The 20,437-nt window shown below is 46.9% G+C and overlaps 2 protein-coding genes across 4 annotated transcripts; both read right to left on the bottom strand.

Annotated features, from left to right (window-relative positions):
* Nucleotides 1-60: 60 nt before the first annotated feature.
* Nucleotides 61-6,771, bottom strand: LOC129593807 (uncharacterized). Of its 2 annotated transcripts, none has more exons than XM_055490275.1 (3): nucleotides 6,250-6,771; nucleotides 1,121-2,081; nucleotides 61-788 (listed from the first exon to the last, which is right to left on the bottom strand). In XM_055490275.1, exons 2-3 carry the CDS (start codon nucleotides 1,994-1,996, stop codon nucleotides 759-761), a joined length of 906 nt encoding a protein of 301 aa, XP_055346250.1. In that variant the 5' UTR covers nucleotides 1,997-2,081; nucleotides 6,250-6,771; the 3' UTR covers nucleotides 61-758. The 2 variants fall into 2 exon arrangements, with proteins under 2 accessions (XP_055346250.1, XP_055346251.1); XM_055490276.1 differs by having other exon boundaries at nucleotides 61-774.
* A 339-nt stretch (nucleotides 6,772-7,110) lies between these two features.
* On the bottom strand, nucleotides 7,111-20,417 carry LOC129593926 (dmX-like protein 2). Of its 2 annotated transcripts, XM_055490440.1 has the most exons (12): nucleotides 19,844-20,417; nucleotides 17,913-18,189; nucleotides 17,290-17,713; nucleotides 15,345-17,112; nucleotides 15,069-15,218; nucleotides 13,813-14,980; nucleotides 12,891-13,700; nucleotides 10,632-12,809; nucleotides 9,952-10,548; nucleotides 8,757-9,892; nucleotides 8,523-8,606; nucleotides 7,111-8,366 (listed from the first exon to the last, which is right to left on the bottom strand). In XM_055490440.1, exons 1-12 carry the CDS (start codon nucleotides 19,928-19,930, stop codon nucleotides 7,536-7,538), a joined length of 9,510 nt encoding a protein of 3,169 aa, XP_055346415.1. In that variant the 5' UTR covers nucleotides 19,931-20,417; the 3' UTR covers nucleotides 7,111-7,535. The 2 variants fall into 2 exon arrangements, with proteins under 2 accessions (XP_055346415.1, XP_055346416.1); XM_055490441.1 differs by lacking the exon at nucleotides 8,523-8,606 and having other exon boundaries at nucleotides 19,844-20,415.
* Between the last annotated feature and the right edge of the window lie 20 nt (nucleotides 20,418-20,437).

Genomic DNA, 20,437 nt, shown 5'->3' with positions numbered 1-20,437 from the left:
TGGCGACGCTGTAGCATGGGCAGTTTAACACCTTAACGAATGTAGCGCAATATTGCGTAAGAGAAGTTAGAATGGTCAGTGGGAAGTCACTGGGACTGGGAAGTATTTCGCTAATGTTGTAATTTAATCATATTTGTCTCGGAGAAGCGTCTACGCTGTACAGAGAAACGACAACGGAAACAACATCTCCTCGAGAAATAACCTTTATTTCGATAGAAATCAAAGGGCAATCACAAAATCTAGCCAGAAAAAGGGCATGAAATCCGAATATGCTAGGAATCGATGTTGACGGTTCCGTAGCTAGCACCCGAATGGCAAAACATGCTTTAGCATGTGCGCAGAATGGCGAATGGTGAGCCGATCCAGTGATGGTGAGGCGAACACGCCAATATCCTGTGCACTACGCACAACACTCTGACATGCCACGGGACGGGACGCCGAAGCCCCTTGAGGCTCAAAACAGGAATGAAAAAACGCATCTTATATGCAACATAATGAGGAACTCTTATTAAAAAAATGTGCCAATTATTTCATCACAGTTAGTGAGAACAAGACGCGGCAAAATGCGGCGTAAATTTTAATCAAACGAGTTTATACTCGTAACAGAATCCGTTAAATTCCCATTCCGATTAGTTCCAAAATCAAGCACGTTAATCCGTGTTAATTTTGCAGGTTCCATTCCGGAGTTTTTCCTCCAATTATACGCTTTGTAGCGTCGATCCACGACATATGTGCAACATAGTGCATCTACGGCGATTTTATTTATCCGTTTTCCTACAATTAATGCACTACGGCAGTTCTTTAACCAAGTATTATGCACTGATTTGTGCGTCTACGGCGATTCATTTTGTAAGGATTGAAATAAATTCAATCTGGTGCACTCGTTGGGCGTTACGGCCATTTCGTTTTGCACTCGTTGTACTGTACGGCGATTTAATAACGTTAATTTTGCGATCCATTGCGCACTACGGCGATTAAAATTATTGTGTACTCATAGTACAATACGGCAATTTCAATAAAATTAAGTCTGCAATTCGTTGTGCATTACGGCGATTTAATTTTAACGGTACTTAGTACAATACGGCAATTGGTGCATTTAATGCTTTTACGGCGGTTTTACCTGCAATTCTCCGTTTAATGCATTAAGAGCGTCGCTCAATACGGCAGACGTAGCCTTAACTTCGGTGCTATCCTCTAACAAGTCCACTTCATCGTTCCCACCCGGATAGTAGAGTGGATCGGTGTCGTTATCGGGAATATGCACCGCGAAGATCAAATGATCCACTTCGGTGAAGGTTTCACTCTGTCCCATCGCTTCCAGCTCCATTTGCCGGTCTCGAAGGGCTTGTCTCGTCGGATAGAGGAAGTTGTTCCTAATTGACGGTTCCGATCCCGTCATCTCATCGTCCGCCTCTGCGGCGGGTTGCTGCTCTAATATCGGCAGAGTTTCCGCGATCGTCAGTGCTTCCACTGACGCCACAACTTCTGTTTGCGGAATTCCGCTAGACGGCGCAGTGATCACTGCAGATTCAGTATTCGCAGTTGGCGCTGCAGTTGCAGTGTTAGCTGCGATTACAGTTGCAGCATTAGCTGTATCCGGCATTTCCTCAGTTTCTGTTGTGTCCATTGACATTACTATTTTCTTTGGATCTGGCTGTAATGTTTGACTCGCTATTGGAGTATCGGGTGAATTCGGAGCGACTTTGCGCTTCCCCTGACGCTCCGCAAATCTTTTGACGAGATCGTATATCCCGTCATAATGTGCATTATGGATAGCTTCGGTACGAAGTCCATCGACTTGCATTACGTGCAAAAGATCGTTAAGGACCTTCGCCTGTTGTTCCTCACTAAGAGGCTCTCCCATACGATTAACGTAACTTTTTAATCGGCGGTTCTGCTCGGCCTGACGATATGTCCGGGCGTAATGGTGAGCGTGGCAGTTGCCCATTAACGCGGAGAGGATAACCAGAATATACTTTTTTAATCCCCATCCCATTCCACACACTTCCGATTATTAGTGTTGTGCTGGCATCGTCTGCAGGAGCGCATTGGCCCATATGCATACGGTAATTCGTCCATCTCTGCAAATAATTTAAAATAATTAAATTATGCAGTTTTTCGGCGTTTTCAACTTTATTGCGTAATATACGCATCTAACCACCTCGGAGATATGATAATTAATTATCCTCTTCTATAATGTGGTCTAAAACCACAGATAAAACCATCCCGCGGTGCGGGTCATTCAATCCGATAATTCTCGGATCAGTGATTAAGCGACTTATCGCCAAGGTTACGGCATCGTCTACTTGTTCAGCTATTGCTGGACATACAGTCCTGATATACTGTATGATTTCGTCGGGTGACGATCCCGAGGGATCGCCAATTTCCACGATTGTTTTTACAACAATTTCATCCCACTCGGGAACCTTATCGAACTGCACTCTTTGCAGGAAAGATAATCCCTTACGACCGAAATAATAGGACGGCGAAGTTTCGCCATTATAACGGCGGGTTATTTGCGCATCTTCGTACATTGTACGAATCATAGTCTGTACGGCGTATGGTTGGTAAGTGCCAAAGTGCTCACTTATACGCTGCACTGTGGGATTTTCCCTCTCTGTTCAATCTTATATATGGCGATTGCCAAATCGTTACGCGATGGCTGTGCTAATAAGGTTTTCTGTTCGTCCACTGCTATGGGCCTTCGCCCGAATGGAACGCGCTTCGCGGGTGAATACGGTACTTCTTCTATGTGTTGGCCGGTTAACTCGGCGATCCGTTTACGATTAGTTTCTACTAAGGCATATCGCCCACTATTCCCGGCCAAGGCCGCATCTACGATTATTCCCGTAGCGATTGCCTCATTGACTGCGGTAGTGACATCCGAGTAGCGCTGCTCAGGATTGACTGAGTCTAATGGCATTGTTAAATACATATACCTAACAATCTCATCAATGGTCGATCCACGAACGTTGTGGATATCCCTAATGGCAATTGCCACCGCTTCTACCATTTCCTGCATGTTGTGGACTCTCATGTCGACATATCGACTTTTACGACTTGCGGTTATCGCATATTTCATCGTTGGTGACCAGTTCTCGTATACTTCCACCAACGTCCCGCGTTCTGAGGCGACTTGAACTATGCGCCCGTATTCTTCGGTAGTAATATACCGCGGGGCTATAATCTGTCTGTATTTTTGTAGTAAATGGGCGAATGCCGCCATCTTATCCCTTTTCCGGACATTATTAATAATGTCCAGTGTCACCGTCGTGACTTCGGCTATTTCTCCGCTAGTTGGCCAGGTCTTTGCTGGCTGATTATCACTCGGTGTAGTCGGCGATCCACTCGGTTTAGGTTCCGGAATTTCCGGAGAATTATTTCGGCCATTGCCATTCGATTCACTGGAGAACTTAATTAAGTCCTCTTCACTGCCTTTCTGCGCAGCATCGCTGCGCATTTCATCTATTACAAGACGCGGCTGTTCTTCATCGTCTGATGACGATGGCTGATGTCTCAGCTTGTCCCTAACTTGGACTACACGCCGTTGCGTCTCCTCCTTCTCGTCTTCTAACTTCCGCTTTTTATCCTCCTCGCCTGGCGAGGTTGATTTACTTTGCACCCGATGCGGGTGTGTCCTACTGCATATTGCTGATACAGCTGGTGACGGTGTTCGCGATCCCGATAATTTCGGGATGATATAACTCTGCTCCTGCTTGATTTTAACTGGGTCAATAGCCCGTTTGACTATTCCAGCCGTTTGCTGGTGTTCGATCGGTGCTTGCACCACTCCCATAGGCGTAGGGAACCTAATTATGGCTGGTTTTAAACCAGTTTCTTTCCAGAACGCCGGGGGCGGTTGCACTTGCAACTGTGGCCGAACTGGTTTCAGATCCTGTGGTGTCTCTAAGACATGCTGCGGTATCGTAACTACACGTAGTTCTTTCCCTTTTGACTTTGTTGGAGCAAACGGACCTTCCATTACGAAGGACTGCCCCCAACGCTGTCGATCTCTGGCCTCTTGCCGTTCATGGTCGGCGATTAACTTGGCTAATCGCTCATCAGCGTCTGCCGGTGGTTGCGGTGATTTACTCCGTTTAGGCTTTGCCTTCAACGCTGTCTCTACTCCTGCTTTTGCAGGTGATTTAACAGGTTTCTTCACGATTGACTCATAAGGGACTTCCTCAACTTCCTTCGAAGCTTCTGCCGCATCGTTCTGTGCTTTTGCACGTGCTATTATGGCCTTTGCCATCCTCTCTGCTGGCGGTGTAATATGCAGTTGATCAACTGCAGCTATTTCCTCTGGTTGTGCAGCTGTTGCTGCCAAAGAATGCCTGTATGATGCCAGGTCGCGTTCCCGATTACTTCGCAACAAGAGTTCATATTCGGCGTATGACGCCACTATTACTGGATCTGTTTCTTCCCGCAAAATACTGCGGATAAACTGCTGTTTGTCTGCACTCGGCATTTCCCGGGAACCACTCTCGTTCATTGCCGAGGGTGTATGCTGTGCCCGAGACACCTGCGACTCTTCAGTATTTGCGGCATATGCCCTACTGAGCGGTCGCTCGCCGTATTCTACGGCTTCCGGATTCATCTGCCGATCATACAATACTCGGTAGTCTTTTGCCAGAGAATTAAATTTCCCAATTAGGGACTTATGTTCGGTCTGACTTTCGTGCAACATAGACTGGAGATGGGAAATTTCCCCTTTTTGGTGAAAATTATCAGTTTTCATCCTTTGGTGTTCCTTCCAGGTCTGATCCAAGGCTATGTCTTTTTCAGCTAATTGCTGATTTATATCGGAATTCTTGGCGCGCAATTCGTCTGCTCTTTCCTTTAACTCGGCGATCGCCGCGTCCCTTTCGCCTATTACGGCCCGTAGGCCCAATACGATCTTCTCCATATTCTTAAACGAACTATGGGCATGTCTATACTGATTTTTATGATGTTGGACTTCGTCCTCTGCTACTTCTAGCTTTCGCTGTAAATCTCTAATCAGCACCTGATTTGCTGAAATGGTTTCAGTTGCCTGTTTTAATTCCACGATACTGGAACCTGTTGCCGGCTTAGCCGCTGAACTTAACAATTCATTCAAGTTAGCTGTATACGATTGTGATTTACGCAAGGTAGTCGGTATAACTGTCACAGGTTCTTCCTCCTCTTCCGTCGTTGCGGATTTATTCAGTTCGCTTTCACTCACTTGAGAAAACGACCCTGTTGTGGCCGTTGATTCGGTAGTGCTCTCAGATCGCTCTGGCGCAGGTGCCTGTACTTCTTCCCGATTATCGGGATTAACCTGTCGACTTTTCTCGGGAGTTAGCGGCCGGAAAAACAACTGTTCCGGTGGCTGCATTAATGGTGTATCAAGGAGATTATCTCCCTGATCCATTACGGTAGCTTTTCTCGGTTTACGAGGTTTATCCTCGAGGACTTTGTGGGTGATTTCCACACCTGCCCCCTTCAGCTGGTTCGTCTTACTGCGGGTGACTTTGTCTTGTTGTGCAATATCACTCGTGCCAGCCTTTGCTGGTTCGTCGGTTATTCCTTTCAGTACTTTACTGGCAGATTTTAATACGTCTTCTACGCCTTGCTTCAGCCTGTCGATGGCTGGTTGTTTCCTTACTGGTGAACGATTTACGGGCATTATGCCGTCAAAACTCAGACGGTAGAATTCAAAGTTGAATTCTAAACTTATTTCGAAATAGGTTTTCTACACTATATGTGCAATGTACTGCATTGTAGGTCAATGCATTTTAATGCGTCGCTGCCTTGCAGTCTGCAGATAATTTCCTGGCCTGGGCGGCTATAAATAGCCTGCTCGGCTCGGCTCTATTGTTCTCCTTTCCTGTCTTTCGGAGAAAATATCTGCTGATATAATCAGCGAGTGCTTTGACTTTTTCGTTTGCGGAACGGTCGTTCCGTCACAACTAAAATGTCATCGATATACGGGTTTAAAGGATGCAGAAAAACAACAATTACTGGTGGTTCCGTCATCATTAAAAGGAATATAGGAACAATTATTCAAATATCACTGCGATTGTTCGGTTATCGCTATCAGCTCATGGCGAAGGCAATTCACGGGAAATAATCCCCATTTCAAACGGTCTATATCGGTAACCTCACCAGGTTTTTTCTCTTCTCCCTTATACGGGAAAACTCGTGGGGTATATTACGGTTTGAATCTCCTATTTTACCGTAGAAATAATCTACATATCGTATTCGTACTGTGTAACACAGTATGCTTACAATATCGTAATGTTCCTGGGTTCTTCTCCTTGCTGGCGGCCGCGTGCCTTCCGAACCAGCGACGCTCCGTGCTTCAGTTCTGTGGGAGGTTTTCCTACTTCTGCTGTTCGTTGCTGGCTATCACTGGTAGGCCGAGGTCTCCGTCCGAAGAGAGGAAACTTCCGGGTCGCGGCGTGTTTGAGTGAACGCCGTTATCGAGTGCAAAAGACTAAGGGAATGACGAGGATCTTAAGGCATCTCCACCATCTCGGAGAAGCGTCTACGCTGTACAGAGAAACGACAACGGAAACAACATCTCCTCGAGAAATAACCTTTATTTCGATAGAAATCAAAGGGCAATCACAAAATCTAGCCAGAAAAAGGGCATGAAATCCGAATATGCTAGGAATCGATGTTGACGGTTCCGTAGCTAGCACCCGAATGGCAAAACATGCTTTAGCATGTGCGCAGAATGGCGAATGGTGAGCCGATCCAGTGATGGTGAGGCGAACACGCCAATATCCTGTGCACTACGCACAACACTCTGACATTTGCATTCCTTAAACTGGTCGTTTTATCTTCAGTTTTAGTTAACTGTTGCTTTCAATGCTGACCACGGTTTATCATAACACGAAAAGGACATACGTTTCAGAACGCAGCGAAAAAATACAGCAAGGCAGCGAAATTAGCCGACCAATCTAAACGAACAGTTTGGTACTAACTTTTAGAAGCAAACTGCTTACAGAAAATTAGTAATGGAAACAAATTTTAATTAGGCACGGCGACGCGAGCCAAACTTAAATAGAAAAATTTTTAAGTTTTCGTATTTATGAAAACTTTTATCAAGAAACTGTATTTTTACAACGCAAAACGCACCGCAACGCTCCATCTGCCTTCATTCATAATAATTTATTTAATGCACCCACGGAAATAAATAACTTTATCAGCATCCCACAAAAATCAAACATAAAGAATCCAACTCAAACGGCTAAAGAATAAAACCTTTTTTCGTCACGTAACACAATAAAAGAAGAATAAATCAAAACAAACACCAATTAAAGCGACAACAGCGACGGCACTGGGTTTCTGGGAGAGCATTCGTCCTGCGCACAAACGACGAATCCCGTAAGGAATGCGAGATTATGCCGCGTACATATTCCATTTCTTGTAACGGTTTTTCAGCGTCCCAAAAATTCTTCAAAACGACTGGTCATGAACAAAAGCAGACAATGATGCAAATATATCACAAAACAGACGTCTTTCACAAAGAAACCTGATGATACACAAAAACTTCATCTTTCCCTCTCTCACAGCGTGTGCACAATGTAGTCCTGCGGTTGAAGCGTGCGAATCTTAAAGAAACCATCCGCACCGCAGCTGAACAGGCGATTCTGCGCATCAATACTCAACTGCATGACACCGCTGGAGGAATTACGGAAGAACGACTGCTTCTTATGCTCCTCCGGTAAGGAAACCAGACAATTATGCACCGACAAACCCCACACTTTAATATCGCCCTCTGCGGATCCGGTGACAAAATACTCCTGTGTCGGATCCAGTGCCACGGCGCGGATACCGGATTCATGGGCTTGGAATTTATGACGCAGTTGCCGCTGGCGCATATCAAACAGACAGACATCACCCTTCTTCCCGCAGGTGATCAGCAGATTATGCTGCGATGCGTAGACCAGGGAGGAACTTCCGGTGTCATGACAGATGAAGGCGGCCACCATGGCTTTACGCGGCGGCAGCAGTGTATCCCAGATGGCTACGTTGCGACTTTCTGAAGCATGCCCGGCGGTGGCAATTAGCGAGGATGATCCCAGGAAGGTGAAGGCCGAACAGGTCTTATTATGGCATTGCAGGGAAATGAAGGGTGGCGCATTACTGGACGATGTGCCCAGCTGCCAGAACGACACCACGCCGTCCGCGTCACACGCGGCAAATTTGTTGCCTTGACTGGAGAATTCCAGATGGTTGATTTTCGCCATATTAGATGTAGAGCGCAACGTAGTCAACTGTTTCTGATGGCCAAATTCCCATAGTCGAATACTACCATCGGCCGATCCGCTCAGATAATACGGTAACATCGGATGGGATGTCAGCCGCCGGACTTCCTTATAGGGACGTTTATTCAGCTGTAAAGCAGGGCAGAGTGACCTCATTAAAATGATTACCATGCCTCGAGACAATTGTTAATTCAAGTACACCATCACCTATACATGATTAGTGACGCTATTATTGGAAAAGGTTAACAAGATCCAGTCAAGTCAGCACACATCCGCTCAACATACCTTCTGCATCATATAACCGCTACGTCCCACCACAAAATTAGCGTAATGTGGATTAGTAAAACCGGGCATGTTAAAACCCTTCAGCTGCGTCCAGAGAAAGAGAAAGACAAAAATACCAGATTACCGGTTAGCCCGTCACCAAAAATGTGCACAACACTTCAAACGGTAAAACCCACAGCACAACAGCACGCAGCCAGAGCAATCATTCGACATGCACTGTCATGCAGCACTTACCACGTAAGCCCCCCGGGTTGACACCTGGGCACCCGGCAGCAATGACGCGGCCGTAGAACGAGCGTTGGCCGGTGGTTGATCCGTCGGTGTCTGCAGGACCAGGAACTCGGGATCGGTCTTTTCCAGCGCTTGATTCTTCATGGTCAGTAAATTAAACTCACTTTCGTCCTGCAACCAGCCTTCTGGATCTAGTAACGAAGCGATGTTAATTTCCTGGATCTCCTTGGATGTGCTCAGTGCGATTAAATTCTGATTGGCATGATTGATGGTAAACGCCGTGACAATATCTTGGTCCTTATGCACAATGCGAATCGCATCCCGCATCGGCCTGGGTGCTGCTTCATCCACTGAATTCAGGTCGGAAAGCGTGTCCAACGACGGCAGATCGGGTTTACGTCGCTTGAACATATACTTGACAAAAGTTTCCTGGAGGTAATCCTGGTGAATTAGGTAGTTCCACAACCGTTTCATCGGTGATGCTGACGGATGATCCGATTGGAACGGCGTGTTACTGGGATCCAATAAAACGGCGTACGGATTCTTTTTCCCACTGACCGTGTCGCCAAACCCTCCGTAAGCTCGCGGTATGAATCCTTCGGGAGCGGCGCCAAATTCTTCCAACGCATGAATTGCCGCCAACTGCCAGTGGTCCAACATTTTCAGGGTGGTGTGTAATACCGGGGAGAACACCGGCAAATCCTGTTGTTCGACAGCAACGGTGGTTAGCACCTGCTGGATGACTTTAGCAGCGGCTTTTAGTACAACCAGTCGGACGATGGCCCAGCTGTACGAATTCGGATCCGAGTGTTCGCTCTCCGCCCGTTTGGATTCCTCGTCAAATTCGATTTCACTTGGCGGATTATCTTCATCGTCGCTGGGCACGGATTCATCCGAATCGTAATCAAAGAACGGAGGATCAGCGGATGTGTCCACATTGGGTTTCGCCAGCATGGATGCCAGAATACTGGTTTCTGGTGGCACAAACACTTCCTGGTAAGTCGTAGTGGCTACGGAGGTTTCGGTACTAGGAGCGGTCGGTGGACTGGTGCTGTTCGGCCGCAGATGACCTAACACTTTGGCATTCAGCAGGTTGCGCTGTTTGGCAGGATCACGGGAATCATTATTTGTAGAGGCAACTAAAAATCAACAGACTTGATTCACTTAAATTTGTAAGCAAAAAAGACATTGATCTTACATGATCGGCGTCGATCGGAGCTGGACCGCCGAATAACCTTCTTGGCGCCCCCACCAAATATAGACGACCAGGTTTTCACGTTGAAATTAACCCCGACCAAACGATACAGTAGGCTTACATCGCGCAGCGCCACGCCAGTGACGATCATGGACATATACACCGCAATATAGGTTTCCATCAGCAGAACATGCAGTTTCGGTGCGTTCTCATCTCGCTCCCGCGCCATCAGCGCACGCAATGCCTGCACGCCGGGCCACTTGCTGGGCTGTGTGGTCGGCACAAGACGGCCGTCGATCATTGTGTTACGGCGCTTCCGCTGCATCGTAAACATGTAGCCACCGGAATTCAGCAGTGTTGCCGCAAAACCTTCCAAGGCACCGGATGATGAATGGAAATTCTTGGTTTGAAATTGGTCCCCTTCGCATAAGGATTGGTATACAATGGACGACAGAGCGGAAGCCAGATCACGAATGACATAGATGGATGTGATGGGTTCCTGTGCGGCAGGTGGTGCCTTCCTATCGGCTAGTGTGTACAGCAAATCATGGGACATTCGGCTGACGTACGTCACTGGATCGCTCGATATAGTTAACGGGCCTGCAACAAATAATTGAATTATAAGTAATAAGCACAATACAATAGAATACTTCGAAAGCGGGTAACTAAACGGTAATAATTACCCGTAATAAATGCTGATAAAAGGGGCAGTGTCGTAAGAAACGGGAGCGGTGTCAGTAGTTGCTGCTGCTGTTGCAGAGATCCTTGGTATAATTCGTGGGCGAGTAAAGTCAGCTCCATATACACCGATGCCAGGCCACCGCCATTACTGCCATAAATCTGGCAGAAGTGAATCAATGACCGCAGCAGTTGCTGATTGCTCTTCAACCACGCTTTGCGCCGAGCCATCCTGTCCAACCTGGCCTCGAAATCCATGTTGTCCACTTTCAGCGCTTCATGCAACGCCAGCTGCTCATGGTGGACCCCTGACATCATCCTCTCATCGTTCTCCGCATCAATCGGTTTGATGGCCCGCAGTTTCTCGTTCAACGCTGCGCCGCTCTTGTAGCACAGCAGTTTCAAAATGCCCACTTCCTTCTCCAACCACATATATAAGATCAATCGCAGCTGACCGCCATCCACTTCAAATCCCGTGGCTAATGTCCCTAGTTCTTCCATCAGAATTTTCAAGCCGGCAATAAACTTCAACTGTTGCGCCATAATATCCACCCGTTTGGACAGATCCTGCACATTGGAGAGGATACTGGCCCGCCGATGCGGACTGCTAGTGCTCATTCGGCGTTTGGGGGAGCCAAATTCCAGCACGGATCCCCGATCGCTTAAGTGATCATCGTCATCCTCGTCCTCTTCCTTTTCTTCATCATCCCACGACAGTTCAAGTTTATCTTCTTTTGGTGCGGCAACCGTCACCGATGGGGTCCCCCAATCGAAATCCTGGACTGTCTGCGGTTCGGCGGCTGGCGCGGACTCCTTCACAGAATCCAATCCATTCATTCCTTTGACATCGATGGTCAGATCAGGCACTTCATCGTAAAAGTATTCCGGCAGTTTGCACAAGACCTCCAGCGCCAACAGTGGACAGCCTGCGCGGAAATAAACATGGGCGGTTTTGAAGAACAACTTCCGCTCGACGGACGATATTTCATCCTTGCGGTGGACTTTTGTGGATGTCTGCACTTGTCGCACGACAATGGGATGATTGCGCAGGAAATCGTAAAAGTTGAAAATGCTGTGATTTTCCGTCGTCATCGTCAGGTCCATGGCTTCTTCGGCCAACAAGACCTGCAGTGACTGGGAGTACTGCCGCAGTGTCCAGTGTGATATACTCTGCAGGAACGGATCATTGCACGGAGCCACTTGGTCGGGCTCGGTGCTGCCCATATCCTCGTGCAACGGCTCAAGAACGTGATCTTGTAAAATCCGTACATGGTTCTCACTGATAATTCCAAATTCATCTTCTTCATACAATCGTACAACCATCAGTGCCAGCTGCATATCGCCCAGCTTCGACAGGATAATGTCAACCGCATCTTTCACTGCGCTGCCCAGGATAAAAAAAGCCGCGGCATGCTCAAACCGCTGTTTCCCCAGCAATACGAAGGCGTTTTTCAAAGCCGCTTTGCGCCAGCGATCCTGTGTGAAATCATTGGAAAAGAAGTCCATCATCTTTTGATCTTTGACGACTTTAAACAAAGCATGCAGCACCGGTTTTCGCTTCATGGCCAGATAGTACAACGCCGCATCCATGGGCTCTTGCGAGGCTTGATAGGCATTTTTCGCTAAACGTTCAATGACGTTTTTGAAAATCGCGTTACTCCGCAGCCACCAACCAATGCCCAGTTCTTTGATATCCGACCACTTAAGTTCGCCGTGGACAATGTTCTGGACGGCGTTCAACAGTTCTTGCTGATTCTCCGAATGGAATGCCCACGCAATGTATCGCGATTCGATGCCCTGTTTCTGGATGGCGGCCCGCTGTTTCAGCGGTAGACAGCGCAGAAGGTAGACATGCTGGCGAACAGCCAATAAATAACGCAAACCACACGAATCGACATTTTCCGGGGTAGGTGGTGCATGTGCGGCATCGTCTTCCGTATCCAGAATCAGCGTACCACTGCAGTTCGCAACCGTGTCTGCCAAGGCCAATAAATGCATCTGATCTAAGCTGGACAAGCCGGGAAGGTGCATATGGGTTAAATGGTGGACCAATTCGCGTGCATCGTTAGGATGGAAGGCGTATATATCGGACGGATCCCGTCGTGCCCCGGTGCGCTTCTTCCTTGTTTGCTCTTCCGTACCGTCCTCATCATCCAGAATATCGTCCAAAGTGGCTTCATCTCCTACAAAAATTATCAAAAACCTGAAGACCATTTACAGAAACTTAAAAACCAACTAAAAACAACACCGAAAAAACGGTTTACCGTTTTCATTTTCTGCATTAAACAACGCATCATAATTTTCGTCTTCATCACCGCGTTTCCCAACATAATGATCAGCCTCCAGAAGGGCGAAGAGCGGCAGCGGTGATATGGAGTCGATTTCGATATAATCTAGCGTGATTTCTTCCTTAGGCTTGTTCGGGGCATCGCCCAGCGAGCCAGGTGACAGCACTACTGATTTGCGACGACTCATGGACAGCTGCCTCGACAAACTCGATCGACGACCATTTTCTTGGTCCTCCACTGGGAAGTCGTTGCCATCATCGCTCGACGGCAGCGCACTTTTGATGCACCGCAGCAAATGCGCCAAAATAGCCTGCACACGACGGAGACGACCAAAATTCAACAGCTCCATCAGTTGTTTTGGATGGTACTGTGGAAGTACCGGCGAAGCAATCCTAGCCGCTTCGAACAATCCGCGGTCCATCACGAACGTGTCTTGCAGTATATTGGTACGCTTACTGATGTGACTCATCTGGGTCATGGTTTTTCGTGATTTCATCTTCTTCAAATGTTCCACAGACATCAGTGATGGGATTGTTTTGTTGATTTTCATCCGGCTCGGAGAAGCGTTCAATCGTATTAAATTGTAATCAGACAGGCATCGTGCATCTGACATATCGGGATGACTGGCGTCAAGTGATTTTCGCCATTGTGAATACACGTACATTTCATTGTCCATGCCCAGCACCAATAAACCGGTGCGCACCCATGCCATTTGATTGGGAAGTGCTGGGGCGCCGTCTTGTTGGTCTAGAGTAATTAGCCTAAGACGCATCCATCGATAAATTCCTAAAGAACAACAAAAATTACATTAAAACTAAATTATTAATACGTCTGCAACCGTGAAACATTTCTTCGACATCGGACAGAATTTAAAATTTGCGTTTGAAAATCAGCTAACCTTTCTGGGCCGGTAGCGCAAAGCTACTTGCTTGTCGCAAAACCGATCGTTTGGTGTTAGGAACAGTTTCTGCCATGGCCTTCATATTTTCCTGCGCGATATCATTACTAACCGCTGCGAAAATCATGATCTGACATCCCAACCCCACAGTCAACACATGCGATCCATCTTCCATTGATACCCAGTCCAATGACACCGACTGCCAAGGCTTCTGAGAAATCTTCGTTTCCGAATTGGACAACTTAAACGGATTAACGTACGGTGCAGGCGGCAGCAAACCTTCATGCATTCCCATCAAACGCGACAAGTTATCCATACTTCTTTTCTCCCGCCGAATCGCCATAAGGGTATCCTCAGGATCAGGCACCGGTGACGCTGTCTGGGCGAAATGCACACCGCGTATGGCGATCTTATCTTCCTGCACCCATTCGGACCCGCCGGTCGATTCGCATTCGAAAATCGCCACACTCATGTTGTACTGCGGTTCATCTCGATCGTGGCGAATATGGTCAACACTAGCTTTGAACGCACACGCAATGCGCGCACTATAGGCACAGCTCAGGCCGAGAATTTTCCCCGGAACGGTCAAACAGCTGGTATGACCCAGCATCATCCGCCATTCCTCCCAGAAATACGATCGCACGCGACCCTCCGGCTCTTCGATCTGACAGCGCCAGAATCGGATAGTCCCGTCCGAACACGCGGTGGCAATGGAGTACGGAGCATAGCACGCTGGATAGATGGCGGATGAACTCAGATGGCCAGCGGCGGCGGTAGCACTGACCACTTCGATGTCGGCCGGCAGGGGCAGCTGCTGGCAGCAGACTTTGGATGTGAGGATCTTCAGATTGGAAGGTGACAGTTTCGTACTGGACATCATTTTTGAATCGTCCAAAGGGACGTCATCTTCGTCGGCTTCCTCGCCGGACATGGCCTCTTGGTCATCGTCGTCTTGATTCGGTTTGGATGACAAAGCAATGGACCACATGTGCATAATGGAGCCGCCGCGGGGGTTCTTTTCTAACACAGTCAGGTAGAAATATTCCTCAAAATTACTGAGATTCGTTAGGTCCACCACAGCTTCCAGGTTGCGCGCATTTGAATCCGAAGTTTTACCACGCAACACGTGCTCATGGAAAATATGAAGAAATTGTGTATTTTGCCAATCCTAAATTTTGACAACAAATTAAATCAACCCAACAACTACCAAATCTAACAACTACCATATCGTCATTGGTAATTGGTACAGTACTTACATGCTTTGCTTCATTAACATGATCTAGAGCCAAAATGCAGCCGGGACGTGCGCTGGATTGAAGACTAACAATGTTAAACATGTCCATCTGCTCTTCGGGTAGGCTTTGACCGGCTGATGATGCATTGCTTACAGTGGATTCGCTTCGAGCCTAATGGAAACAATTTGACTACTTCATAAAACCAACAATTTTTACAACAGAAAATAGATTAAGTAATACGATTTATCTATGTCCTAGCTGTACAGTAAATAAGTAATTCAGCAATAAACAACTTACCACGCTCGGTTTCCGGAGCGAAGCATACATTTCGGCCAGCAGCAACTGCGCATCGATCACAGCTTGGTACAAACGAAGACTGACACCATCCGATGCCACAAAACACGCACTGGGTGTCTGCGACAGATTACCCAGCGTCCATCCCGGCAGCAACGTCGGCAGCCAGGCACAACTGGAGAATGCACTCAAAGCCGCCGAATTGATGCGGGCCAACTCCGTGACTCCTCCGGATTTCGACAATGGGCCAACCGGCTCGACTTTCCACAGAATTAGCTCACTACAAAATCCTTTTCCCAGTGTGAAGTTCAGCAACGCCTGGCTCATTTTTCGACCAGCAGCCGGTGTTTTGGGCTTGCCGCTTGATTCGTTATGGTGGCTGGTGGTGAGCAAGAGAGGAAGCACCGGATGACTAACCATGTCGTTAACACGGAAACGATGACCGCAGATGCGGGATTCGTGCCCGACGCTGACCACAGCGGAAAACTCGGTCACATCCGAGAAATTAATACGCCACAAATTCAACGATCCATTCTGGTGACAGGATATCATCGACACAATCGGCGGCTCATCATTGGCGTGCTGATACACCGAACTTTTGTCATCTGTTAATTTTATCATGGAGTATAGGTCAAGGAATGCAGAATGAGTGGAATACACTTCCAGGTTGCAGCAAGTAGTGACGGAATCCCCTAGCGGCAGCGCATTGGGGATACGGGCCGAGAAACTAACTTGTGGCTGCCGAAACGCTCCCGGATACTCTTCATCCAGCCATTCCACCACCCAGACCAAAAAACTCCCATCCAAGGGGTGAATGCTGAACAGCAGATCGGCGCTGTGATGCCAGTTTCTGACTAGATTTTCAATTTCTCGATCCAGAGTATCGCCGGGTGCACTTCCCTGTGACTCTGCTGTTGACCCGATAACACTGGGCTGCGGCTGCAAGGAACCCCGCTCGCGATGGCTGCTTGTCACACTAACGACATCTTCGTCCAGCAAATCAAACGACTTGGTGCGCTGTCCCATTTTCGGGAGCTTCTTCCTCAAACTGCTGAATTTATTCATAGATTTTTCCGACTTCTTGGACTTTGACGGCATGGTCTGGGGTAGCTGCCCGTTGGGTGTGGGACCCAGTTCCGCATCCTCCTGCTCTTCCTCGAATTCCAACGGATCCGGTGAGGCGGCTCGATGGTCCGTCAGATCGTCATGTCGCTCCGAGCGCAAGGCTTTCTTGCATAAATCGTGTAAAAGATTCTCCGCCTGCCAGGTGAAATGCATATCCTTATTATTCAACCAATGAATAACAAAGCTCAACGGCTCTCCCGATCCCGAACTGAGCAAGGGCACCAGAGGAATGTCGGTGTCGGCATTGATACTGGCCGCCAAATGGAAGTGACATTCCGGCGATACACCGGTACCGTGCACGCCCACTTTGTGAAAATCATGCACACTGTACGAACTCGGCAGAGTGGGGACAGGTTCTTTCTTGACGGCCAATGTATTGCCGGTGCCACTGGATGGCACTCCCGTCGAGCTGGGCTGCTGGTCGTGCTGGCCCTGGGTGCGGGCTCTTCTGAAAGACTTGCGCATATGTCGTAGGCGCTCCACCAGACGCCGTTTATGCCGGTGTTGGCCGTATTTCGGATTCTGGGTAACCAGTGGATCCAGATGTTGCATGTTCAGCAGACCGTCGTCGGGTAGCATTGTCTCAACCCAGAGACGACAGATGTTATCCAGGCATGAAGTCAACAGCATGTTGGCTACCGCTCCCCTGCATAATCGTTAAACAATTAAACTTCGATATGATAAATCCACAATGCTTCAACAAACTTGAAAGTACATGGAAATTATTATCGTAATCCACAAAAATACATAAACACATCGAAACTGTTCGAAAGTCAATACAGCAAATTATGAAATGAGTACTTTTCAAATTATTATCGATTACCGAGGCATATAGCGACTGGTCTTTCGCCACGAAAAGCTGGTCACAGCTCGGGGATGAGGTAGGTAAACGAATGAATATTCGCGCTTTTCATCGTCCCCGTCTGCATAAAACTGGGCTCCCTGAGAAGGCAGAATTACTTTCCGGCTGCGATACCACACTTTCACTAGCCTGTCGCCTTTGGCGACAGAAGCGAAAAATCGTCCATCGGGAGAAAACTCCAGATGAGCCACCGGTGCAGATGTCCGACACCGCCACACTTCTTTCCATTTTTCCTGTGAGTCACCCTCACCGTGATCGTTTTCACCCAGGGAAAAGCTGACAAACTGGGAGGCACTGTTGGTCGATGGAGGCTGTACATGTGGTTCCGAGACTACAGGACTGGCCCATAACTGTATCCATCGTCCTCCCGTTAACAATCGGGTGCCTAAATTGTAATAAAAAAGCTGAAAATGCTAACGATACATAAATAACACCAAAGCCGTTCGTGCCCTAAGAAATATATAAAAATTATAAACATAAATTTTAATATTTATACAAGATAATAATAATATGCTGAAACATAACAGACATGATAATATCGCAGTCGAAGGATAAACACAAGACGTCCCAGGATGCCAGTTTACCTTCCTGATTCCAGGAAAGTGCAGTTATGACCGAATCACAAATCAGAACATTTGTTTCGATCCACTGGTAATCCAACCGATGGGAGCTAACACGATGGAAAATTGGCACCGGTTCGTAAATATAAACTTTGTTCCCGTAACATGCCGCAATCTTGCCGGTGTCCGATGAGCAATCGATACAGGTAACTTGCACATGTCCATGGCTGCTGCCAGAAATTATTTGCACGCGTTGGAAATCACTCGACAATATTACCACATCACATCCCGTCGCATAGGCCTGCAAAGCAATGAAAAAGGCATGTATAGGCGCGTGTACACGGCCATATCGCATTCATGCGCATATGTATATTCATGATGCGGCGCTTGGTCTACACGACGCGGGAAAAAAAGGATGTCGACGGGATTCATAAGCAATAGAGCACGCGCTATTCATTAAAATGTTTGATGTCTCCGTCAGCGACTACACACACGGATTATCCAGCGCAAGTGCGTCTGATCGTTATAAACAGGATCCACTCTTTATGCGGCGATGCGGGATCGTAGTAATTAACAAGATGATGGAGTGCAGCCCTGGTAGCACGGCCCCAGACTTCCCGGCTATGCCACTAAATTCTTGCGTTTAACGCTCAATCGATCAACCCCACCAGATTGCTATCTCATAGACAAAAAGGGCCATACACCCCCATTCCCATATCAGCCTACTTTTTGCACTGCCAGTCTGGTCTAGGGATGCATTATTCTGGTTTTGCACAACCCTTTCGCGCATATCTTCAAGTATTCAGACGCCCAGACAATTTTACGGAATAGAAGCAGGATTTTAAAGCGGCTTTAGCCAACCTTCAAGATCGCATTAACAAACTAGCATTAGCTTAACGTGGTTAAAGAAGGTAAATATTTGTGGAAAAGAATTAAATCATACTGCACTTATTTTTAACAATTTGTATTGTCCTCGGTGCTTACGGTTGCCTACGCATATTAATGGTATTATACTATTATTATTATGCACCAAACAAGAAAACTATAATTTCTTAAGAATACTATGGCTTATCAGTAAGGAAAAGCAGGACAACTGCATTCAAATGATTTGCGATTAAAACACCTGAAAAACGCCAACGAAGCCAAATCTCGATCTTTTGACTGGCCAAACAGTCACGACAACAATTAAAACGTTTTGACTATAAATACGCAGCCTGATTGCGAAAATTTCTGTAAGGATTGAGCGACTGAAACACGCAAGAGCCTGGATCAATCGCATTAAAAACGATAACGAAGCCAGTTTGCACGACAATCGAAATCGAGGAAACTCACAACCGCAATGTTTCTAATAACGACTCGACTTTTACGACTATTTCTTTCGCAGTAAAATATTACGGCCTCGAAGCTTCTGTAGACTTTTTACTTCTGCTAGCAATGGATAAGTGCATCGATTGAAAGGAAGGTCTCCCCCAAACCCAAGTTTCAAGGCTAACCGAAATTTCTAAGAATGCAAAAAATCCTAACTAAACAACACGCAAGTGACACAACTACGTTAATACATCCACAAATTACACATTTCAAAAGAACAAGTTAAATTATTTCCAGGAGAAAACATGTACAGGGAAAAATTTTAATACAATTCATATTTAAATTCACAATTGCACGAGAATTTCTCCAAGTTGTAAACATTGTATGCAGATCAGCAACTGCCTAAAAGCAGTGTCCAGCATACTGCAAAACTGAAAACACTTATTAACTTGCTAATTGATTACGTGCTACACTTGAACAGAAACTGGAACAGAATGAAGTTTGGAAGTTTTTTAATTCCAGATCCTACCAAATGGTACTATCATGTGATTGCACAACATCAACAAAACACAACCAGTTCCAGTTGTTGAAGAATTTCATTAGCACTGCTGCCAAATCATCGAAAGCTGCGCATTCCATGGACTTACCGTGAAGTTAACCCCTTCTACGGTTCCCACGGAATAGCAGTGATCACCGGAATTCACCGCTCCGGTGATCACTTGATGGCGATTCATTCCCGGGGTGAGAAAATCACATCAGCACGGCCATGGATGACAACAGTACCACCCTGCATGCAAAATCCACAATGAAAATATGTCTGCATGAACAATACCAGCCACGAGTTCCAAGATGAACGCAAAACCATCACCCAGTGATCCCACAACGGTTCACCGCGATAAATAACGCCCTTATCAACATTTAATAGTCGGAGTAATAACTATATTAACGATGCAACAAAAAGCAAATCAATCCAGATTAAAACGCAGCAACTGATCTGGATCACTAAAATTTTTGGAAATCAGCTTATGACTTATCTTCGTTCGACTGCATGCACATTGCACAGGCGATAAAATTAATGGGCTTCGATACATAACGCCTTCGGAACGCAGAACAGAAAACTACGGACGCCAGTTAAACTTGCGAGTGGTGCCTAACTTTTGAGCCTCATGGTTCCGATTTCAGAATCTCTCATCTGACGTAAGCATTTTGAAAGTATTTGTTTGCTTATCTTTCAATTCAAC

Source organism: Paramacrobiotus metropolitanus, unplaced genomic scaffold (genome assembly GCF_019649055.1).
Source record: "Paramacrobiotus metropolitanus isolate TYO unplaced genomic scaffold, Prichtersi_v1.0 Parri_scaffold0000064, whole genome shotgun sequence".
NCBI lineage: Eukaryota > Metazoa > Tardigrada > Eutardigrada > Parachela > Macrobiotidae > Paramacrobiotus > Paramacrobiotus metropolitanus.
The sequence above is the reverse complement of the archived record's forward strand: the minus strand, read 5'-3'. Positions and strand labels throughout refer to the sequence as shown.